This window comes from Schistocerca piceifrons, chromosome 4 (assembly GCF_021461385.2).
Source record: "Schistocerca piceifrons isolate TAMUIC-IGC-003096 chromosome 4, iqSchPice1.1, whole genome shotgun sequence".
Classification (NCBI taxonomy): domain Eukaryota; kingdom Metazoa; phylum Arthropoda; class Insecta; order Orthoptera; family Acrididae; genus Schistocerca; species Schistocerca piceifrons.
In genome coordinates, this window is record NC_060141.1 from 106,164,817 (window position 1) to 106,189,618 (window position 24,802).

At 43.4% G+C, this 24,802-nt stretch overlaps 1 protein-coding gene across 1 annotated transcript in view; it reads right to left on the minus strand.

The window, feature by feature from the left end:
* Positions 1-24,802, minus strand: part of LOC124795635 (nephrin-like) — a 910,890-nt gene that overhangs the window by 540,834 nt on the left and 345,254 nt on the right. Inside the window, exon 3 of the mRNA XM_047259707.1 lies at positions 9,898-10,106. Coding sequence (XP_047115663.1) covers positions 9,898-10,106 — 209 coding nt within the window. The remainder of the gene's footprint in view (positions 1-9,897; positions 10,107-24,802) is intronic.

Genomic DNA, 24,802 nt, shown 5'->3' on the forward strand with positions numbered 1-24,802 from the left:
CTTCTGCAGCAGCTAAACCGATGGCTTCAGGAAGCGTTACAGTTTCTCCTCTTGATATATTTATTATTTCAATTCGGTCATCATACAGCCCCTGTATGAAGACTGCTCTACTCAATTTGCCTGTCAGAGCGTTACTGTCAGAAATATCAGAGATGTCCATGACTGTATTAAAGGCTTCATTGAAATGATACTGCAGCATATTTCGACGACCCGGGATCCAAAAATGTTCAAATTTGTTTGAAATCTTATGAGACCTAACTGCTAAGGCCATCAGTCCCTAGGCTTACACACTACTTAACCTAAATTATCCTAAGGACTTAGACAGCTCGGCTGAGCCCGCGCGGCGACCCGGGATCCCGACTGGACTATGGCTTCCGTAGGTTCTTGTCTACCAGTATACGTTTTACGACCATGAAAGTCAATGGTGCGTCGGCATTCATAAATGTCAACCAGAATAGATCGAATAGTAGGCCAGGAGTCTGACAGGTATCTTGCAAGGAGTTCACTTCTAGCTGAACATGTGATTCTAGCCCTAACGAATTTCAGTAATACTGTATGTTAAATAGGCTCTACCAACTCAAAATCATTGTCACAATTGTTAAGCAATTTGTTTAAGCGATCTTTCTTTCATTCGAAACTCTTGGGCAGCAGTTTAAGAATCTGACAAGGTAACGTACTGCTTGCTTTGTGACGATTGCGATACGCCACCAATACCCTGCCCAGTTGTCATTTTTACTATTTGTTAACCTTTTACTTAATATGCTAAATCTTTCTAATGCTGTCCCGCAATATCCTGTTCTGTGCCGGGGAACATTACCGCGCTATCGCCTCTCGCGCCATAGGGCGCCTCCGACACATTGTCCCACTGTGTGTTTATACATGGCTGGCTTCCCTTTCAAAGCCGTCAATCGTGTTGAATGCTACAGAAATCTCCACATCTACCTATTCAAATAGCCTGCGATTAATTATATCGTCCATACCCTGAAGATTCAAATTTTCTAAAATTCCTGTTTCGACCTCAGTATCATCATAAGATTTTGTTTTTATTTCATTTCCTATTTAAGTTTTTATTACTTTTTATTTGGAAAACATTGGCAGATACATGAATAGATCTCCAAAATAGTTAGTCTGTCCTCAGGATCATTCTTTGGTTGACGTTATATTTTTGCATGTTTTCCGCATTTGAGTGCACCGAACAGTAAAATTTGTAAACCATCAAGTGTGAATACATTGCCACTTTCGTCGCCCTGATGTTTCTTGAATGTCTTCCATAGTTTGGTCACCACTCGACAATGACTAACCGGACAGTCGCATACGCCCCACTTACTAAAGATGGCGTTGCATTTTGCATGGGATACCCTAATTCACCTAAGGATGGTCCAGGTATCCTTCTTTAAATCTAATCCTGATAGAGCAACTGCTGAGCACGTGGATTATGAAGCCGATGATATTTGCGTAATAAAGAAGAGGTCCAAATAACCATAAAAGCATAAGAAGAAAACTGCCGCCTTTTTTAAAGAAATGTTTGGCCGTGATGTCCTCTACGAAGTACATAATGTCACTGTTCGTTTCTTACCAGTTCATTTCTAGACATTTATTTATTTATTGAAAATTTAGACACATTTTAACCTGATACTTTAAGACACGTCTTACGTATTACAGCTTTCATTTGACACATTTTTATTTCTATTTTTCTGTTTTGTTTTTATTTGCAATATTTGACGGGGAATAAGTACATCTAGTACATCTTTTATAAAATAAATAATTTAAGGGTGAAATACAAATAAAATTTAGATTTTTTAGGAAGAATGTAGAAATAGGATAGAGTAGAGATTTGTTACTGCCATCACTGAGTGTGACTGGCGGTGAGAACGTTTAAATAGTTTCGTCAAGATGTCAACCGCCAATCACAACAAAACAGTTCGTCACAAGCTGCGATACTGCGACATGTTCGCGAACTGAACGGTGACCCGAATATAATATAAAATTCTTTTACTTCACGTTTATGGTCACAATTTTTTTCTCATCAGACTGCCGGTTTCGGTGTATAATGACCATCTTCATATACGTGCATTTGTGCGCTTTATATACGACGAGGCATATCTGTTTTATAAAACAGAAGTTCTTATATACAGGAGCCATAGTGGCATCGTCAAATGGTGCCGATTTTGTGTTTGACATCTGACAATGCCAACACGGCTCCAGTACATTAGGACATGTTTATCTAAGACAGATCTGCCTCTTCATATTGAAAGCAAACAAATGCACATATCTGAAGATGGTCATTACAGACCGAAACCGGTAGTCTGATGACAAAAAATTTGTGACCTGAAGTAAAGGAAATTTATAATAGTTTATTTATAATTAATAATAGTCTATAGTTAGTAATAGAGATACATTATTCCTGATCCTATGCATTAACACTAGGTATTCATCCATGTACAACAGTGGACACATTCTCGGTTAGATTGCCTGCACCTTACACTATATTTACTCTGCTATCGTAACTCTCAATATTTGAGTAATAGGTTTACTTTTTCAGTGCATTTTGGTACGGTATGCCTGCTTCATAATCGTTGGTGCCTTATTTACTGCTACAGCTCACCTTCATCCTCTTCAGTGTCACTGTTGCCGCTGTCACTGCATACAGGCATGTCTGGTATGTCGTTACTGTCTGTTAATGTCAGTACTGTCTGTTAATGAATTCAGTTGTGCCCACTGTTCTTGGTCTCTTACTGCTGTGTATGAGATGTGTAAGAAAAGTAGTCAGACAGATTTTTTTATCTAATTTTAATTTTTTTCAAACAGCAATATCGTCCCTTAGAAGTAATTCCCATTGTCAGATATACACAGACGGAGCAGACGTAGTTATTGTTATGGTCTTGATAGTAGCGTTGAAAGGCTTCAGCTACCAGAGCCCTAACATGTCAGGCACATTCTCTTGAATGTTATCCAGAGACATAAATTGAAGTTCTTTTAAAACAGTTTTCAATTTCGGGGAAAGAAAAATGTCATAAGGACTCAGATCAAATGAAGAGGGATTTTGCGGAACAACAGGAAAGTCTTTTGAGGTCAAAAATTTCGTGATGAAAGCCCCCGTGTGACATGGAGCGTTTTTATGACGCAGCATCCACTAACCTGCAATATCCGGTCTCACTCGATTCATCCTTTTCATGAGAATTCCAGGAACATCTTTGTAAAACACTTGTTTGACAAATTTTTCCTGTAGGGACAATCCCACGAGAGCACGCACTCGTCCAACGTGTCGTCGGTTTTTGAAGGTGAAGGTGTTCCTGACAGAATAATTTATAAGAGCGAAAAACTTGCGCTCTTGATAAGCAATGTTCCCCACAGGCCTTTTTCAACTTTTCAGAGTTCACAATCGTGGATTCGCCAAGTTTCATAGCGCAAGGCTCTGAACTATATTCCACTGTTGCATTTTCGCAACACACAACAAAAACACAACTTCACTGACGACGCACTCAGAAACCACATGAAGGCTTTACGGAGCTTATACTCGGATTAACCATCTGGAAGGGATGAACACACCGGTCTACACAAGTAAAGCAACACGGCGTTGCCAGATCGCTTATAGCTGTGTCAGTCTCTTTACTTTTCTCAGATACTTCGTATACATACACTCCTGGAAATGGAAAAAAGAACACATTGACACCGGTGTGTCAGACCCACCATACTTGCTCCGGACACTGCGAGAGGGCTGTACAAGCAATGATCACACGCACGGCACAGCGGACACACCAGGAATCGCGGTGTTGGCCGTCGAATGGCGCTAGCTGCGCAGCATTTGTGCACCGCCGCCGTCAGTGTCAGCCAGTTTGCCGTGACATACGGAGCTCCATCGCAGTCTTTAACACTGGTAGCATGCCGCGACAGCGTGGACGTGAACCGTATGTGTAGTTGACGGACTTTGAGCGAGGGCGCATAGTGGGCATGCGGGAGGCCGGGTGGACGTACCACCGAATTGCTCAACACGTGGGACGTGAGGTCTCCACAGTACATCGATGTTGTCGTCAGTGGTCAGCGGAAGGTGCACGTGCCCGTCGACCTGGGACCGGACCGCAGCGACGCACGGATGCACGACAAGACCGTAGGATCCTACGCAGTGCCATAGGGGACCGCACCGCCACTTCCCAGCAAATTAGGGACACTGTTGCTCCTGGGGTATCGGCGAGGACCATTCGCAACCGTCTCCATGAAGCTGGGCTACGGTCCCGCACACCGTTAGGCCGTCTTCCGCTCACGCCCCAACATCGTGCAGCACGCCTCCAGTGGTGTCGCGACAGGCGTGAATGGATGGACGAATGGAGACGTGTCGTCTTCAGCGATGAGAGTCGCTTCTGCCTTGGTGCCAATGATGGTCGTATGCGTGTTTGGCGCCGTGCAGGTGAGCGCCACAATCAGGACTGCATACGACCGAGGCACACAGGGCCAACACCCGGCATCATGGCGTGGGCAGCGATCTCCTACACTGGCCGTACACCACTGGTGATGGTCGAGGGGACACTGAATAGTGCACGGTACATCCAAACCGTCATCGAACCCATCGTTCTACCATTCCTAGACCGGCAAGGGAACTAGCTGTTCCAACAGGACAATGCACGTCCGCATGTATCCCGTGCCACCCAACGTGCTCTAGATGGTGTAAGTCAACTACCCTGGCCAGCAAGATCTCCGGATCTGTCCCCCATTGAGCATGTTTGGGACTGGATGAAGCGTCGTCTCACGCGGTCTGCACGTCCAGCACGAACGCTGGTTCAACTGAGGCGCCAGGTGGAAATGGCATGGCAAGCCGTTCCACAGGACTACATCCAGCATCTCTACGATCGTCTCCATGGGAGAATAGCAGCCTGCATTGCTGCGAAAGGTGGATATACACTGTACTAGTGCCGACATTGTGCATGCTCTGTTGCCTGTGTCTATGTGCATGTGGTTCTGTCAGTGTGATCATGTGATGTATCTGACCCCAGGAATGTGTCAATAAAGTTTCCCCTTCCTGGGACAATGAATTCACGGTGTTCTTATTTCAATTTCCAGGAGTGTATATTTCTGTTTCGGGGTATAGTCTAAGTGTAGGGTATGTCTATCGTTTGCGAATTGTCCGCAGAAGAAGAAAGCGTGTTCTGGGGAAACGTCTTCCCCATATATGCATGTGGATGTCAGTCTCAGACTCAAGTGGTTTAAGTGCGAGTAATAAAATCCGTGTCCAGTTAAGAAATGTGCTATTCCGCGGCTGGGATTGGTATGCTTCATTCTCAACCGCTCGCTTATGTCAGGCAGGAAGTCGTACAGTCTATGTCTCATATCACTTACACCCCACTCACCTTGCTATGTATCCAAACGCCAGCTGTTAAGGCAACGTGTCGTCTCTATCGGTACACCAGTTATTGTGCTTATCTTATCTAGTCTTCCCATCTTTAACCAGCACCTTGCAGCTCTGTATTTGATCGTGGTATTTCATTCCACAGACAGTACATTCTGTGAGGTGAGCCGAATGTGCCTCATGGCCTCTGCTCTCGCCTTTCTAATACTTCGTTTGTGACCAGTTACAGTTCCTTAGCCACGTGCTTTCTGCGATGCTGAGTACTGATTCGAAGAGCGCACAGTTGTATGTCCGTATAGCTGGAAGAGGAAGTCTGTACTGCTTTGAGTTTCACTTCACCAGTTTAAGCAGTATTTTTTCTGCTTTGTATGTTTTTGGCGCTTAACGTGTGGCTGTAAATTGAATTTCTCACGTGTGTGTACCCCAAGATAGCGTATTACATACGCTGATTGAATACTTGAAGAAGATAGATACGAACAGCTGAAATTTTAATTAATAATTTTGGTTATCTACCAGTTACGGTGTCAACGACGAGATGACTTAATTAGTTTCGTGCATAGCGACCTCGAAACTGATAGCTAAATAAAATTATTAAATATTAGGTTGGTGCATGTTCCTAACGTTTTGGTTTTGCACGTTGGTATTCCAGTTGTTATGTGTTTATTTATCGATTGGTCTTTTTTAATTGTAATTCACTGTTGCTGTTTGAGCTTATATTTTGTAATTTTGTTGTTTGGAGATGGTGGGTGGGACTGGGGACGTAGAAAAAGTGTGCAAAGTGGAGAAGTCGGAACGCTTCCGAAATATCCTTTTCTTTGAGTTCAACACAGGAGTAACAGCAGGCGCATATCAACTGATCTTGCGCCCTCAGATTCTTACCTTTACCGCTCTCTATCGAACAACCTTTGAGGGTCTTCCTTTCCGAATGAAAAAGGGCTCCGAGCATTACTCGACAAATTCTTTGCTTCAAAACCATGCAATTTGTACATTTGGGAATCAAAAACTTATCTAAGCGTTAGCAGACTTTTGTACATAGTGAAGGAAATGCACAGGCTAAATCACTCAAAACTGGCACCGCAAATATTGCAGAAGTGGAAAGTCCTATTCATGGGTGGTTTTCCCAGCACCGATTGGTAGTCAGCGACTCTTATATTTAGCTGATCAACAGATTGTAATAATTCAATGAAAGTGTATTTTTTGTGCAAACATACCCTGTTTTGAATGAAACAATGCTTATTGATATTAATAGAGCAAAATTAGTGTAAATTATAATGACAGTGGTGTTTGTTGCAGGATTCTAGTGAGAGTCGATTATGAGATATCGTACTTTGCAAAGTTTCCACACTGACACTTGTTTGTGCCTTTCAACGTGCTTAGTTGTTAGTTACGACGTTGTTATGTTTGCTTACAATGGTCTTGTGTGTTCCTTCAGTACACTGCGACTTGCTAGTCAATTTGTGTGTGGCAGTCCAAGCAGTAGGTACTGAATGGACGATGAGATTTATCAATGCGGAAACAACCGACATGCTAATGGTGTATGGAAGTGTAGGAAGAATGCAGTTAGTTCTTGCACGGTGTATGTGGCAATATATCCCAATAGACGTCATCCATCTCGAAAGTTATTTATCATTGCTAAAATTCATGGTGAAACCTTCAGCTGTCATTTATTTTGAACATTTCGCTACTACTTTCGGTAAATGACCATTATGATACTTAGCTGGCATACACGGCTGGAATGGTATACCGTAATCTGAAGAAAAGTAATTTGCTATTTAAGCCCACACCAGTACGTAAAAAATATCTCACAATAATAACTGTGTTCGAAAATTTTTGCCAAGAAGAAAGTCCACTTCGACAGATAAGTACGATAATTGTCATTGACCGAAACTGGTAGCGAATTGAGCAAAATAAATGACGGTTGAATGTTTCACCATGAATTTTAATAATTATTTGGCGACTGGAGATCTCTCCCTGCAAACATACGTAAATTATTTATCAATCTCTTCAACCAGTTACATGACTGTTATACTGCAACACATAGACAACGTAACACAAGGAAATAAACGGAGACAAAAGAGGGAGGAAATTAATTTTCTTGCTGTTATTGTTGCACTTAGCTCCCGCACAATCGCACGTGAATGTGGCGTCATTAGTCACGCAAGTGTCCTATCGTTGTCCATCGTCATAAGTTCAATCCCGCATGGAAACGATTATAAGACTCGTGCTACCTTCTGTACAGGATACTCCAGATGGATCACTTACCTTGTTTAGTGAAGAAGCCATACCAATCATGGCCCGATAAACCTCTGAGACATGCACTATTCGTCTGTTGAAAATCCCCAGTTGCCTCATCAGCTGGAACGTCAGCGTCCATGGAGTGTAAGCTAGGGTTGTTGTTAAAACGGCAATATATCTTTAAGATTATGGCGAAACCGAGAGACGATATTTTTATTTCATAATATATTTTTCCGGTAAATAATAGAAGTTCTTTTGAAACTGTAGTAGAACGTAATTTTACATTCACTGTGTGAAGGAGTCTCAGTACTTTTGGAGCTTCCATCAGGTCCAATCGTTCTCTTAGACGTGTGAAGCAAGCATATGTGGCGGAAAAGAAGAAGTCCTATTGCACTGGAAGCGGGAGGGGGGAGGTCTTTGTGAATGGAATATCAAGATATCCAATGTTCCCAATGTGAAGAAATGGCGCACCAATTGTGTCCCATAAACAGTTTTAACGCAACTAGTGTGCTATTTATTCGCATCGGCATTTTTCAAAATATGTTGCTGAATATTGTGAGAAAAAATATAAATGACAAACTAGGTCTTTGTGGTGGGTGGAGACGTATGAGGGTAAATTTGGAAATTTCTGGTAAGGTCTTATGGGACCAAACTGCTCATGTCATCTGACTTAAGTTACGCTAAGGACAACACACACACCGACGTCCGAGGGAGGACTCGAACCTCTCACGTGGGGAGCCGTACGGACCGTGACAAGGCGCCATAGACCGCTCGGCTACTCCACGTGGTGTGAGAAGAAATGCTGATACAACCGACGCTCAGCGCTACCGAGAGAAACTGCAACGTTCAGGTTCACCATAGAACTGCGTACAACTGCTAAATCACTGGCGTTGGAGGAAAAAAGAAAGAAAAGAAGAAAAGACCTCTTATGTGACGAAACCGAACCACGGACCTATCGGATACCTTTTATTGTCCGGCTTACATACAATTACCATTGTTAGCAAAGTGGTTACCGCCAAGCGTGAACGCGCTACGTTTTCCTTTCAGTCGGCCGTGCCCTTTCAGAGGAACCATCCCGGCATTTGCCTGGAGTGATTTAGGGAAATCACGGAAAACCTAAATCAGGATGGCCGGACGCGGGATTGAACCGTCGTCCTCCCGAATGCGAGTCCAGTGTCACAGAATTAAGATTTGGATTACCCTGAGTATTGCAAAGTGCTATGGGGAGTAGCTTGGTCAGTGACGCAGTGTAAAGGCTTTGCACATTATGACATAATGATAAAATTCAGAGGACAGCGTACCATCTTGAAACCAATGGATCACTTAAAAGGAGTCACAGAACCCTTAAAGAAACATTGACACGTTACATATGTCATACACAAGCAGATTACGATACCTAGATTTCATATGCTGTATTTGTATACAATACAATTCCTCACATTTCGACATGGTATACCCCACGTGATTTATTCTTTGCGAGAGCGTGCGTTGTTACCGGTATTTTTCAAAAAGATCTTGCAGAAGTCTTAAGCGATTACGATGACTGTGTTACAGAATCAAAACAACGAAAGGAATGCCAACAACAGAGCGCCAGAGAACATAATCTCTAGATATAAAACCCAATGTCCCGGTTGACTGATTCAGTCACTCTGACACATCATCGAGCAGCCCAAACCACTAAGGATAGAAAATTGAAACTTATAGAGGGCACAGTTTAAGAATAGATTTTTTGAAGAACTACCAAGGTTTTTTTTAAAGCTACACCTACGAAACTGGTATTTGCCTTCTTAGATACAAATAAAAAAAATACGTGTTTAACTGTTTATGGAAATTCAACTCCCAATTAGGTGAAGTAGGGGATGAAACGTTATAACAAATATTTCATTTTGAAATTATTTTTAAAGCAAAATCTCTCAAAATTTGAATTTTATTTCTGGTTGAGAAATAAAAAAAACTTTTTTTGTTTTTGGAAAGATCAACCATCATGGGGACGAAGTAGCGGACTAAAGCTTTTATGGAAATATTTCATTATGCAAACCTTTTTGAAGCCAAGTCTGTGATAATTTGTATTTCACTGTTATTGGAAATTCAGCCCTTTCGGGGGAAAATAGTTGGTAAAATATTATATGATAATATTTAACTGTGAAGACATTTTTGAAGCTAAATGTATGACAATTTGTATCTGGTTTCACCGGTCGAAATGAAAAAAAAAAAAAATCGTCTTTCACTGTCCCTGTATGAAGAACATAGAGGTAACGATCTCTTCTTACCTGTTCATTGGCGGACATGCAGTAAGTGAGGAATGAGAGGGCAGTACTCACCGATGACGGTGAGGTTGACGCGCGTGTTGCGTGTCTGCGCGATGCGGAAGTCGACGCGGCAGCGGTAGGTGGCCTGGTCGCGCGGCAGCGTCTGGTCCAGCGCCAGCGCCGCCGTCTGCCCGGAGCGAACAAAGTAGGCTCGCCGGCCCAGCTCGCGCTCGTCCGACCACAGCTCCGCCTGCGAGAAGTCGCGCTCCCGGGCGTCCACGCTGCCGACAGAGAAAGCGGGGCGCGGCCTCTTAGCACACACACTGGGCTTCGCCACTTTGCGTGAGGTCAAATGGTTCAAATGACTCTGAGCACTAAGGGACTTAACTGCTGTGGTCATCAGTCCCCAAGAACTTAGAACTACTTAGACCTAACTAACCTAAGGACATCACACACATCAATGCCCGAGGCAGGATTCGGACCTGCGACCGTAGCGGTCACGTAGTTCCAGACCGTAGCGCCTAGAACCGCTCGGCCACTTCGGCCGGCTGCGTGAAGTCACTGTGCACAGATTACTCCTCGTTGTATCGGTACTAGCCAGCAGGATTACAGGACAAGACCAATTCGTTCAGTTTCAGTTACCGAAATAATAATCACCCAATTATACGATGTACGCTTTCATGGCCGGTGTTGTCTTCCGTTGAAAGTTCCTGGCTGACAGTCCGTGGTCGAAGTATAAATTTTGATCGAGCCCTCCATCAAAGAAGAAAAGAAGCCAGAAGTCAAGACCAACAACGGTCACCTACTCGAAAAGTTTACCTACCGTTCATTAATAAAGTCAAGGGCCGCATCGGGAAAGTTCTCGCCAAGTATGGGATCGAAACAATCTTCTACATCTACATCCATACTCTGCAAGCCACCTGACGGTGTGTGGCGGAGGGTGCCTTGAGTACCTCTATCGGTTCTCCCTTCTATTCCAGTCTCGTATTGTTCGTGGAAAGAAGGATTGTCGGTATGCCTCTGTGTGGGCTCTAATCTCTTTGATTTTATCCACATGGTCCCTTTGCGAGATATACGTAGGAGGGAGCAATATACTGCTTGACTCCTCGGTGAAGGTATGTTCTCGAAACTTCAACAAAAGCCCGGAACGAGCTACTGAGCGTCTCTCCTGCAGTCTTTCACTAGAGTTTATCTATCATCTCCGTAACGCTTTCGCGATTACTAAATGATCCTGTAACGAAGCGCGCTGCTGTCCGTTGGATATTCTCTATCTCTTCTATCAACCCCATCTGGCACGGATCCCACATTGCTGAGCAGTGTTGAAGCAGAGGGCGAACAAGCGTACTGTAGCCTACTTCCTTTGTCTTCAGATTGCATTTCCTTAGGATTCTTCCAATGAATCTCAGTCTGGCATCCGCTTTACTGACGATCAACGTTATATGATCATTCCATTCTAAATCACTCCTAATGAATACTCCCAGATAATTCACGGAATTAACGGTTTCCAGTTGCTGACCTGCTATATTGTAGCTAAATGATAAACGATCTTTCTTTCTATGTATTCGCAGCACATTACACTTTTCTACATTGAGATTCAACTGTAATTCCCTGCACCATGCGTCAATTCGTTGCAGATCCTCCTGCATATCAGTACAATTTTCCATTGTTACACCCTCTCGATATACCACAGCATCATCCGCAAAAAGCCTCGGTGAACTTCCGATGTTATCCACAAGGTCATTTATGTATATTGTGAACAGCGACGGTCCTACGACACTCCCCTGCGGCTCACCTGAAATTAATGTTACTTCGGAAGACTTCTCTCCATTGAGAAAGACACGCTGCGTTCTGTTATCTAGGAACTCCTCAATCCAATCACACAATTGGTCTGATAGTCCACATGCTCTTACTTTGTTCATTAAACGACTATGAGGAACTGTATCGAACGCCTTGCGGAAATCAAGAAACACGGAATCTACCTGGGAACTCGTGTCTATGGCCCTCTGAGTCTCGTGGACGAATAGCGCGAACTGGGTTTCACACGATCGTCTTTTTCGAAACCCATGCTGATTCGTACAGAGTAGATTTCTGGTCTCCAGGAAAGTCATTATACTCGAACATAATACGTGTTCCAAAATTTTACAACTGATAGACGTTAGAGATATAGGTCTATAGTTCTGCACATCTGTTTGACGTCCCTTCTTGAAAACGGGGATGACCTGTGCCCTTTTCCAATCCTTTGGAACGCTACGCTCTTCTAGAGACCTACGGTACACCGTTGCAAGAAGGGGGGCAAGTTCCTTCGCGTACTCTGTATAAAATCGAACTGGTATCTCATCAGGTCCAGCGGCCTCTCCTCTTTTGAGCGATTCAGACCCACCAAGAAGATTAAGGAATATTTAAGAACTGCAAAAGACTCCCGACACCCCCTAGCAACACCTGGAGTATACAAAATCCATGCAGCTGTTCACAAGCACATATTGAAAAAACGAAAAGAGGAAAAGAAGTGCAAACACCCGCTTAGCCGAACATAAAAGATACTGTCGCTTAGGACACATAGAAAAGTCGGCCGTAGCTGATCATGTTTTTTGCGATGGGAACCACGAAATTTAATTTAATGAGACAAGCGTTCTAGTATGAACATCCTATTATCATGCGCGCATGTATAGACAAGCAATAGAGATTCACAAACATCATTACAATTTTAATAGAAAAGAGGAAATTTTAAAGTTAGACAAAACCGACTAACACATTAACGAAGAACTGCACTTGGTGAGCGCTAGTAACTGCGGCATTTGGGTTATCCTCACTATAAACATGCGAACTGTGCATGTTGAAGACTCCTTCACGCACGAACGTTTTTCATCGGTTAACAACACAGAGAATGGAAATGTAGGATGCATTTCACACTGTTCCAGGTACCGATGTGAAAACTGTGCTCTATGTGGATATCAACTGGTTCCAGGTAGTGGACACGCTGTAAGTGAAATGGACGTAACAATTGCTCTCGAGGGACTGTTCTTACATTCGTCTGATTAGTCCCCATGGTACTAGCAATTGCACGAGTGCTGATTGAAGGATCCCGCTCCACATGCTCCAAGACAGCTTCCTCAAATTGCAGCGTTCTTACCATGCGACGGCGTCCCTGTCGAGGTAATTTGCTAAATGACCCGGTCTCACGCAGACATTGGTACACAGCAGCAAAGGTCGTATGATGCGGGATACGGCGATTAGGATATTGTTGTAATAAGCCCGCTGTGCAGCTCGTCCGTTGTGGTGCGCTACGTGGTACGTACGAAGCATATCAATGTACTCACTCCATTAGTGTATCGCTCCACTAGTAAACAGAGACAATGCACTACTACACTGATGGACAGCAACTCCCTACAACTGAAGAGCGTAATACGGCGTCTAACAAGCGAAGAGCGTAATACGGCCTCCACCAGTTTAAACAATCCTCATAGGAAAAAAATTACATTAGGGAAAAATATTTGTTTTGATGTCCCCAACAACCTCTCAGAGCTTGTCGGTTTAAATATTTTTCACTCTATATGAAATAAAATCGTCATAACGTCTGAACGGTTTGCATTAGGACGTTCAAACTCATCTTCTGGCCGCGGGGCATTATGGGAAGACGTATGGTTTGGTTTAGCGACTAGGCCTACTTTCATTTTCATGGGTTCGTCAATACGCAAAACCGGCGCACTTGTGGGACTGAGTATCCGCATTTCGAGATCGAGAAGTCTCTTCAGCCTCAACGGATGACTGTGGGGTGTGCAGTGTCCAGTGACGGAATAATCGGTGCGACTTTCCTTAATTGGCACGGTGACTATCGAACGGTACGTGGAGGTTTTGGAAGATGATTTTATCCCCGTTATCCTAAGTGACCCCGATCTCGACAAGATGTGGTTCATGCAAGGCGGAGCTCGACCCCATGGAAGCAGGAGAGTATCTGGCACCCGGGAGGAGCACCGCCACTGTTTTGGGGCTGCATTTTCCACCATATTCTCCGGATGCGACTCCTTCTTATGGGGCTGTATTAAAGAGAAGTTGTACGGCAATAACCCCAAAGCTATTTCAGGGCTATTCAGGAAGTTTGTTTCGTGTGACTAGGGCCTCCCGCCGGGTAGACCGTTCGCCGGTGCAACTCTTCCGATTTGACGCCACTTCGGCGACTTGCGCGTCGATGAGGATGAAATGATGATGATTAGGACAACACAACACCCAATCCCCGAGCGGAGAAAATCTCCGACCCAGCCGGGAATCGAACCTGGGCCCTTAGGATTCACATTTTGTCACATTGACCACTCAGCTACCGGGGGCGGACTATTCAGGAAGTCATCGACATCATCGATATTCCGACACTTCAGCGGGTCATGCAGAATTTCGCTATTTGCACCACCTCATCGCCAATGATGTCAGGCATATCGAACATGTCATTACCTAAATCTGAATATCTGTAGTTAGATGTTGAATAAAGTGTGTGCACGCGGCGGTCTGTAGCTCGGCAACCGTACCAAATCTTCGTCGTTCCAACGGGGAAATGAAAAAAAGTCTGCAGGGGCCAGGCCTGGAGAGAACGTGGGATGAGGCTGCTCAGTGATTTCGTTTTTATGGAATAGCCACACACCAACTCGGATGAATGTGCAGGTGCGTTATTGTAATGTCAGACCGTTGAATTGTCTCGCCACATTTCAGGCTGTTTCCTTCTCACACTCTCTTCCAGGCGTCACTAGCTCTCGGACAGTCTTGTCTTCGATTGGCACGAACAATTACGTTGACGTCCCTGACGTGACCGTCTTTGGTAGACGCCAGAGGGCGTCCTCAACGAGAGTTATCCTTGACTTCCGTCCGGCCACTTCTAAACCGTGTGAACCACTCGTAACAGCAAGTACTGCTTAAGCACCGATCACATTAGCCTCCCTGAATCGTGTGGTGAGTCTCTGTATAGGTTTTCTCGAGTTTCATGTAAAATTGGTACTTCATTTCTCAGACAGAAAATAAAGAAAGGAAGAAAAAAACGTGTTTCAGCGTATTTAAAAATTCAGTCACTATGGGGGTAAAATAGTGAGGAAAAGCTTTTTGAAATTAAATCATTATTAAAGAATATGACAAATGCCCTCAACAGTCTATCATGCTATTATTATTTGAAATAACTAAGACCAACGTGTTTTCCGTCTAGTGCCATAGAGATAATCCCCTGACGCCTCATTAAATGTCTGATCATTGTGACCCTTCTTCCTGTCAGTGTTTTCCATTTGTTCCTTGCTTCGCGGATTCTGTGAAGAAACTTCTCGTTACTTGTCGGTCTACCTGAATTTCAACATCCTTCTGCAGCAGCACATCACAAACGCTTCGATTCTCTTCTCTTCGGATTTTACCAAAGCCCGTGATTCACTAGGCAGTTAGCGTATAATACTGCGCTACATACGGGTAGTCTCAGAAACGTCTTCCTCAAATTAAGGTCTTGGATGCATGAAGTGTTAACTGGTTCCGCAGTTGTTTCTGCACCTAACTGCCCTTGCTATCTTTGAAATTGCGTGGATGATATTTTTCCGAAGGCCTCATGGCACGTCGCCAGTCTCATAGTTTCTACACATCAACTTGAATAGTTGTATAGTTGACGCTCCCCACCAATAATTTTAGAAGTTGAAATCGAATGATATTTACCCCTTCAGCCTTATTTGATCTCATGTCATACATAACTCTCGTAAATTCCGCCTGTAATACGAGCACCCCTATCAATTCCATATCGACTCTAATTTCATCTTCTATAACATCAGAACAAATTATTCATTCCACCTATCCGCTCTCTCCTCCGCGTACCAGAATGAAATTCCCATTGTACTCTTAACGTTAGCACACTTTCTTTTAATTTCACCAAAGGCTGTTTTGACTTTTCTGTATGCTGAGTCAATCCTTTCGACCATCATTTCTTTGTTTATTTCTTCACGTTTCTCCTTGAATGCCCGTCCTTTCCTGCCTATGTATTTCATTAATAAGTGTTTTATATTGCTGTACTCCCGTCTTTACACGATCATTTTTGTAATTCTTCTTTCGTCGATCAGTTGAAGTATTTCTTCTGCTACCTATGATTTCTTTGGAGGCGCCTTTCTTGCTCATGAGTGTGTGACTCTCAACATCCACAAGAGACCATTGAAAAAGTGAAAATGAAAACTGGTGAACAGAAAAAAATTATTACCCTTTTACATGTTGATGTTAGACTGTTCTGGCAAATAGTGTTTGGTGTCATATTGTTCATTTTTGGTTTGATCACGATATAGATAAGTCAAATACAGGTAATTTCCATTCTGTACCGAGAAAAGCAATTAATCATGTTTCTCAATGAATATTTCGTCATACCCCCTGAATGCGCGTCGTACATTGGTCCAACTTTGCAGTTACATTCAGTAGCATATGCACACGTTTCCGGAAAACATCAGTTGCGATTGTAGTTAGTGACAAACAAGTAACGGATTAAAACAACCTTCCTGATGCTGATGTTTTACTGCATGAACAGGGATATATCTAGTAAGCGAAAAACTTTTTCCCTCGCGTTATTTTGTGGAGATCATCCACGAGACAAAGTTTTGAAAAGATTTGAAAGTACGTTTAAAGTTTGTTTGGAAGGCGTTAAGTGCTTTTATTCTCAAATACTGGATGAAAATAATCTGGTACATTTATGCTCCGTAGGTAACGTTACTTCTAAGCATATACACACTTTTCAACTATAATGCTTTATTTTTATATAACATGACTATATCTCTTAGTAAGTGGATAGTGAAAGTATTTTTATTTTTGTCAATAATGATATTAAATACTGAAAATCAAAGTTTTGTGGCCCCGGAAAGTTAGACAGGCAATCTGCGACTGGTGTCCAGGAGGCCGGATAGCCATTTAACAATGAAGATTGAACCTCATCTACATCTACATCTACATTTATACTCCGCAAGCCACCCAACGGTGTGTGGCGGAGGGCACTTTACGTGCCACTGTCATTACCTCCCTTTCCCGTTCCAGTCGCGTATGGTTCGCGGGAGAACGACTGTCTGAAAGCCTCCGTGCGCGCTCTAATCTCTCTAATTTTACATTCGAAATCTCCTCGGGAGGTATAAGTAGGGGGAAGCAATATATTCGATACCTCATTCAGAAACGCACCCTCTCGAAACCTGGCGAGCAAGCTACACCGCGATGCAGAGCGCCTCTCTTGCAGAGTCTGCCACTTGAGTTTATTAAACATATCCGTAACACTATCACGGTTACCAAATAACCCTGTGACGAAACGCGCCGCTCTTCTTTGGGTCTTCTGTATCTCCTCCGTCAGACCGATCTCGTACGGATCCCACACTGATGAGCAATACTCAAGTATAGGTCGAACGAGTGTTTTGTAAGCCACCTCCATTGTTGATGGACTACATTTTCTAAGCACTCTCCCAATGAATCTCAACCTGGTACCCGCCTTACCAACAATTAATTTTATATGATCATTCCACTTCAAATCGTTCCGCACGCACACTCCCAGATATTTTACAGAAGTAACTGCTACCAGTGTTTGTTCCGCTATCATATAATCATACAATAAAGGATCCTTCTTTCTATGTATTCGCAATACATTACATTTGTCTATGTTAAGGGTCAGTTGCCACTCCCTGCACCAAGTGCCTATCCGCTGCAGATCTTCCTGCATTTCGCTACAATTTTCTAATGCTGCAACTTCTCTGTATACTACAGCATCATCCGCGAAAAGCCGCATGGAACTTCCGACACTATCTACTAGGTCATTTATATATATTGTGAAAAGCAATGGTCCCATAACACTCCCCTGTGGCACGCCAGAGGTTACTTTAACGTCTGTAGACGTCTCTCCATTGATAACAACATGCTGTGTTCTGTTTGCTAAAAACTCTTCAATCCAGCCACACAGCTGGTCTGATATTCCGTAGGCTCTTACTTTGTTTATCTGGCGACAGTGCGGAACTGTATCGAACGCCTTCCGGAAGTCAAGAAAAATAGCATCTACCTGGGAGCCTGTATCTAATATTTTCTGGGTCTCATGAACAAATAAAGCGAGTTGGGTCTCACACGATCGCTGTTTCCGGAATCCATGTTGATTCCTACATAGTAGATTCTGGGTTTCCAAAAACGTCATCATACTCGAGCAAAAAACATGTTCTAAAATTCTACAACAGATCGACGTCAGAGATATAGGTCTATAGTTTTGCGCATCTGCTCGACGACCCTTCTTGAAGACTGGGACTATCTGTGCTCTTTTCCAATCATTTGGAACCCTCCGTTCCTCTAGAGACTTGCGGTACACGGCTGTTAGAAGGGGGGCAAGTTCTTTCGCGTACTCTGTGTAGAATCGAATTGGTATCCCGTCAGGTCCAGTGGACTTTCCTCTATTGAGTCATTCCAGTTGCATTTCTATTCCTTGGACACTTATTTCGATGTCAGCCATTTTTTCGTTTGTGCGAGGATTTAGAGAAGGAACTGCAGTGCGGTCTTGCTCTGGGAAACAGCTTTGGCTGGCTGGCTCTGAGCACTATGGGACTTAACATCTGTGGTCATCAGTCCCCTAGATCTTAGAACTACTTAAACCTAACCAACCTAAGAACATCACACACATCCATGCCCGAGGCAGGATTCGAACCTGCGACCGTAGCAGTCCCGCGGTTCCGGACTGAGCGCCTAGAACCGCGAGACCACCGCGGCCGGCAAACAGCTTTGGAAAAAGGTGTTTAGTATTTCAGCTTTACGCGTGTCATCCTCTGTTTCAATGCCATCTTCATCCCGTAGTGTCTGGATATGCTGTTTCGAGCCACTTACTGATTTTACGTAAGACCAGAACTTCCTAGGATTTTCTGTCAAGTCGGTACATAGAATTTTACTTTCGAATTCACTGAACGCTTCACGCATAGCCCTCCTTACGCTAACTTTGACATCGTATAGCTTCTGTTTGTCTGAGAGGTTTTGGCTGCGTTTAAACTTGGAGTGGAGCTCTCTTTGGTTTCGCAGATGTTTCCTAACTTTGTTGTTGTACCACGGTGGGTTTTTCCCGTCCCTCACAGTTTTACTCGGCACGTACCTGTCTAAAACGCATTTTACGATTGCCTTTAACTTGTAGCTTGGAGTCAAATAGGGTGGGTGATGGTGAGCGTTGTGGACTACAGTCGTTTGGGAAATGACGTCACGGTGACAACAAACTCTGTGAACATGTACTAGTGCGTTGAATAAGTAATGCTACATATCTTTTTCTCGACCATTTTCGGTTAAAAAAATGTGGAAAATAAATCTCTAGACAGACGCCAGAAGCCAAATATTCATATATAAAATATTAAATACTATCAAGGTGCGTAATGTAGTGCTCATGATCCCACCTCTCGTAACATTTAAGCAATCCATTGACGTATGATAGCTAGTAAAATCTCTTTGAATCCCTAGCCTTTATCTTCACACGTCAGATGTTGGTTCTGATCTAACATGCTCTTTCGGCTATTAAGTGAGTTAATACCATGTGAGAGACATCACCTATTTACCAATTCCACGAAGCCTGATAAGAAAGCACGGCACAACGAAATTTTGCGCAGTCGGCAACTTGTCGACATAGAAAAACTCTTAATGAAAGGAGGATGCGAATGTGTTACATTCATTAATGATCATTAATTAAAACATCGATACCAGTACTTGTGTTAGTTTTCACACATTTTTTTCAAGATGAAGTATGATTCCAGACTAATACTGTCCAGCTTAAACGTTATCATGAAATTTACTCGCAGTAGCGAGTACGGACAACCATCAGCAGCATAATGGAATGGAGACAATGAAAACTTGTGCCGGACCCGGACTCCAACACTGATTTCCCTCTTTACGCGGGCATTCGTCTTAACCGCTTTGGCTATCAGTGCACGATTAACGGCAACACTTAAACACTTCTTGTAGAACACATTGAATATTAAGTAGGTAACACTCTCCCTTTTAACGATTTTGCAGTGCCTATGTTGTCAAGAAGAATGATGCTATGAGCCACCGAACATGCTGGCATGTCCGAAATAACATCGCATAGTACTTCTTCACAACAAAGGCATATCAAATGTTATAGTTTGACATGCTTGACGAAACTTTTCTCGACTATTTTTCGTTTAATTTTATGATAGATCTTACTATTTTGTGTATTTTCAACACCACTATTCTTTTGCCAACCCCACTCGATGAATGTCTGATTAAAACGGTATTCGCTCGAGTAGAACGGCTATTCTTTGAGAGACTCCATGTCTTTGTACGTCAGAAAATCAGACAGTCCATTGAGTGTCAGACTAAATTAACAGTATGTAAAAGAGCTAGAAGTTGTGTCGTTATTGTCATGTATAGATCGATAGATGTACTCACGTGACTGTGGCTAAAATGCGCTCTTTGGAAGGCAGCACAGGCAGAGAAATGATGTTTCCCGAAGGCGTTACTCGTCAAGATTATGTTTGAATGAGTGTTTTATCACGTTGACAAAACTGATTTTGACCTTCTTGGACTATCACACGATGTCTGTGTGGCATGTTTTCGTTTCCCAAGTGATAAATATGCGAATTTCAGGAGCTCATATATTCGTTGTCACCATAAGAAACAAACTTCGGTACAGTAAAACTTCACCTCTACACGATAAAAGACCCCACAAAACTAGAACAATAGAAATAGAGAAGAAGTGATGGACTGTCGATCACTGTATTTCATTGGAGCCCAACAGACTTGCCAATGAGCAATAAAAGTCAAGAGGACAGAAATCGGTTATCACCGAAAAGGAATTATGATGTACATGTTCTATTGAAATCAAGGTTGAAAACTAAACTCCGTCCCATCAGGCCTCGGGATGTCTATGGGTACCGACCGACCGCCTTCTCATATTCAGCCTACCGGCGTCATTGGATTTGGATATAGAGGAGATTGTGGTTAGCACGCCACTCGCACAGCCGTTGTCACCTTTCGTGACCTGAGTTGCTACTTCTCAATCACGTAGCTCCTCAAGTAGCCTGACAAGGACTGAGAGTACCCCGCTTATCAACAACGCTCGGCTGGCCCGGCCAGTCACCCATCCAAGTCCTGTCTAGGCCGAACAGCACTTAAATTCGGTCATCTAGAGGGAAACAGTCTTAACCACTGCAGTAAGACCGTTGGCTGAGTCCAAGATCACCGACCTTAAAACGAGCGCACTGTTCGTTTTGGAGCTGTCGAACTGTTGTACGACTGGTACCAGACTGCCTTATGACCCTTTGCCGACCGGGGTGGCCGAGCGGTTGTAGGCGCTTCAGTCTGGAACCGCGCGACCGCTACGGTCGCAGGTTCGAATCCTGCCTCGGGTATGGATGTGTGTGATGTCCTTAGGTTAGTTAGGTTTAAGTACTTCTAAGTTCTAGGGGACTGATGACCTCAGATGTTCAGTCCCATAGTGCTCAGAGCCATTTGAACCATATGACCCTTTACGGCTGTCTTAAGCCATCACAGCGAAGTGGTGTTAGTTTCAACCTATTGTATGGAATCAGCAAATTAGGATGGAGTGACGTGTAAACGTGACAGAAAGTACTTGAATAATGATGACAGAACCAGCCACTGTATTTGAATCTAACGCCGTTCATACCAGTTTCGATATATATAAACAACAGGAAGTGGATGCTGGCATCTGGTGGTAGGGGATGGGCCCAAATCCACGTCTCAGGTTGTCCCTCATTTCACGAGACCTAACCCGGCAGGCACGAACTGCAGACGCGATTCAATCGCCGTAGCGTTCCTTGCATGCAACCCCGCTGGCAATGTAAAACACCTCCCTGTGCCAACAGGATCACAGTTCGTCCAACTAACAGCACAGCTCTCCGTGGCTACCTCCTTCATCCCGCTGTGCTTCATCCAACTCCTTACTGGTTGAAGGCTATCTACGAACTCCCGAAGTGCAGAGGCACTCCAGGGCTAAGATGGTCACATGACAGTAGTACCGACAATCGAGAGGTAGCACAGCAACAATCCCTGTCGAGTGTCATTAACAAAAATAGAACCTCGTCTTCGGTTGCAGTCATTTAGAATATTCTTACGATCACGGCTCTTATATTACGAGTCGTAAACTATTCCTTTCAGGCACACTGACCAGTCCGCGGTGATACCACAACAGATCGAGAAACTTCGTTTGTTGTGTGGTCACAGCCACAAGAAAACAGGAAATCTCCTTTCTGTCATTCTCTGGTAATCCACCAACTGGGACTGCAGTCGGAATCAAACGTCGTTTATTCTTTTTAAAACATACTACCAGTTTCGACACCACATGGTGTCATCTTCAGGCCCCCAACGTAACCCACCACCCACAACAGTTTTCATGTGCGACGAGCAGAATCGTATGCAACTGGCGAAAATTAACTCCATTCATAACCTTCCGTGGCAATAACAAGTCCAGTACGGTGAAACGACAACTCACATGAAAACGGTTGTGGTTCAAATGGCTCTGAGCACCATGCGACTTAACTTCTGAGGTCATCAGTCGCCTAGAACTTAGAACTAATTAAACCTAACTAACCTAAGGACATCACACACATCCATGTTCGAGGCAGGATTCGAAACTGCGACCGTAGCGGTCGCTCGGCTCCAGACTGTAGCGCCCAGAACCGCACGGCCACTCCGGCCGGCCAAACGGTTGTGAATGTCATATAATATATATATATATATATATATATATATATATATATATATGATCAAAAGTATCCGGACACCTGGCTCAAAATGACTTATAAGTTCATTGCGCCCTCCATCGGTAATACTGGAATTCAATATGGTGTTGGCCCACACTTAGCCTTCATGACAGCTTCCACTCTCGCAAGTATACGTTGAATCAGGTGCTGGAAGGTTTCTTGGGAAATGGCAGCACATGAGACCTGCTCTGAGGAGAGGTACTGGTGTCGGTTGGTGAGGCTTGGCACAAAGACGGCGCTCCAAAATAACCCAAAGGTGTTAGCATGTGGACGTAATGTGCTGTTGCAGTCTCTTCTGTACTTAAGGTCCATCACCGTTCCCTTTGGATCCCTACGTAATTCGAGCTCTCCGATACACACGATCGAACAGCGGAGGAGTGGTACTCAAGCGTCAACTTTAGGTGGCAATATCTCCGGATGTAATTAACATTTTACAATGCAACAAACGGCACTGATTACGTATTCGTTTATATGTTCAGATGTGCTAACAAAACTAACGGAGTTCCATTTAAAAAAAACGTAGGTTTGTGTTAAAAAACATACTTCCGTGCATTTTTTTATGGTTTGTATTAACCAGTTACACTAGCCCCTCTCCTCACGTTCGGTCTGTGGAATCGATTCGTCAGTATTTGATGTGGTTTACGAAATATATCCAGCGGTAATGCTAGGTGACTCACCCTATATATATATATATATATATATATATATATATATATATATATATATATATATATGGACTGTTGGTGCCTTGTCACGTAGGTGTTATGGTGTTATCTGAACACTGTCTCAGTGACTTAAAACTTTGACGTTTTACGTGAATTTTGCAATCTCTAAATTGTAGATGTATTGTGTGCTGGGTCGCAAGGCGTTATGTCAGAACAGGTCAATGGCTGTCTGTGCGTACTGTTAATTGTACTGTCACCGAGTGAATTTGTGAGTTTAAATTTAATATTCTGCTGGTTTAATTAGTGTTGCGGTACTGCCCGTAACGTCCGTATTATTGTGGGTTATCTTTAAGTGTCTTGAAATTTAAGATCTTTCCTTGATAATCGTACCAGTAGCTTTAATTATGCTTATAGATTAAGTTATCTGGCGGTTTGTTATATCACGGGTTCATGGTTGTCAGTAAAGTAGGACCTAATTAGTAGTAACAGTTCCCACGAAATTCACCCAATCTGTAATTATAATCATGATACTAGTTGGCGAAATGTTTAGGTCGCTTATTTAAGCTTATCACTAGCCGGCCATTGTGGCCGATCGGTTCTAGCAGCTTCAGTCTGGAACCGCGCGACCGCTACGGTGATGAGCTCAGATGTTAAGTCACATAGTGCTCAGAGCCATTTGTACGATTTTTAAGCTTCTCACTCACTGGCGTTTTATGAAATGACCTCTTGAACCTATTGTGTATTAATACTCAATTCGGTTTTATTGTGGTTTCCGAGAAATCCTAAAAGGCCCCCTGTAGGACTAACCGTTGTCACTTGAGGTTGACCATTTTACTATCACGCCCCTCTCTGGGCGTCCTGCTAACGATGTATCGTTTTGTCTGTTAATCGGCCTGTAATTGTGTGGTTTAACTTTAGTTTTGGTTTTTTATGGTTTTCGCTTGTGCTCTCTCTGTTCTGGCCCGCTGTTAACTTGCCTTTCCGCGCCATTCGGCCGTTGTTTCCCTGGTTAGTGGCTTCGGCGTCCTACCTGACTGCATGGTCACTGCGGCTTCTTAAGAAGATTTAGATTTGCTTTTACATTTATTATTTCATTAACTTAGCAGCTATAAATAATTTTGAATTTCAACTAGAAGTTTCGACCATTTATGAGAAATAATCCAACAACTATAGTAAGATTTTCTTGCAATAATTCGTCACTGTCACCTAAGTTGCAGTGGATTGATGTCTTGTCACATGTTTCTACAAGTTTGGTCAAATAATAAAGGATGTTTTTGTCTGAACAGTTTTTGTTACCCCCTTGGGCCCACCATTCCACTCCACAGCAAGTGTGTAGACTAATAACAAAGTTTGTTAAGAGAATGCAATGCTCAGGGTACCTCTTAGCGTGTAGACTGCGTAATTTAGATCGCTGGTGTGTCTGTTAGGTCTTTGGGAGGCTTTTCGTATCATTACCAGGGCCCACTCATTCCGATTACTGTGAACATGAACAAGGATATTTATTTCAACCGGTGACCAGTTCTTGCCCTTTCTTCTACATCTACATGGTGAGCCCCTTCCTTCTGAAAAACTGACGCACGTCGTGTTCACAGG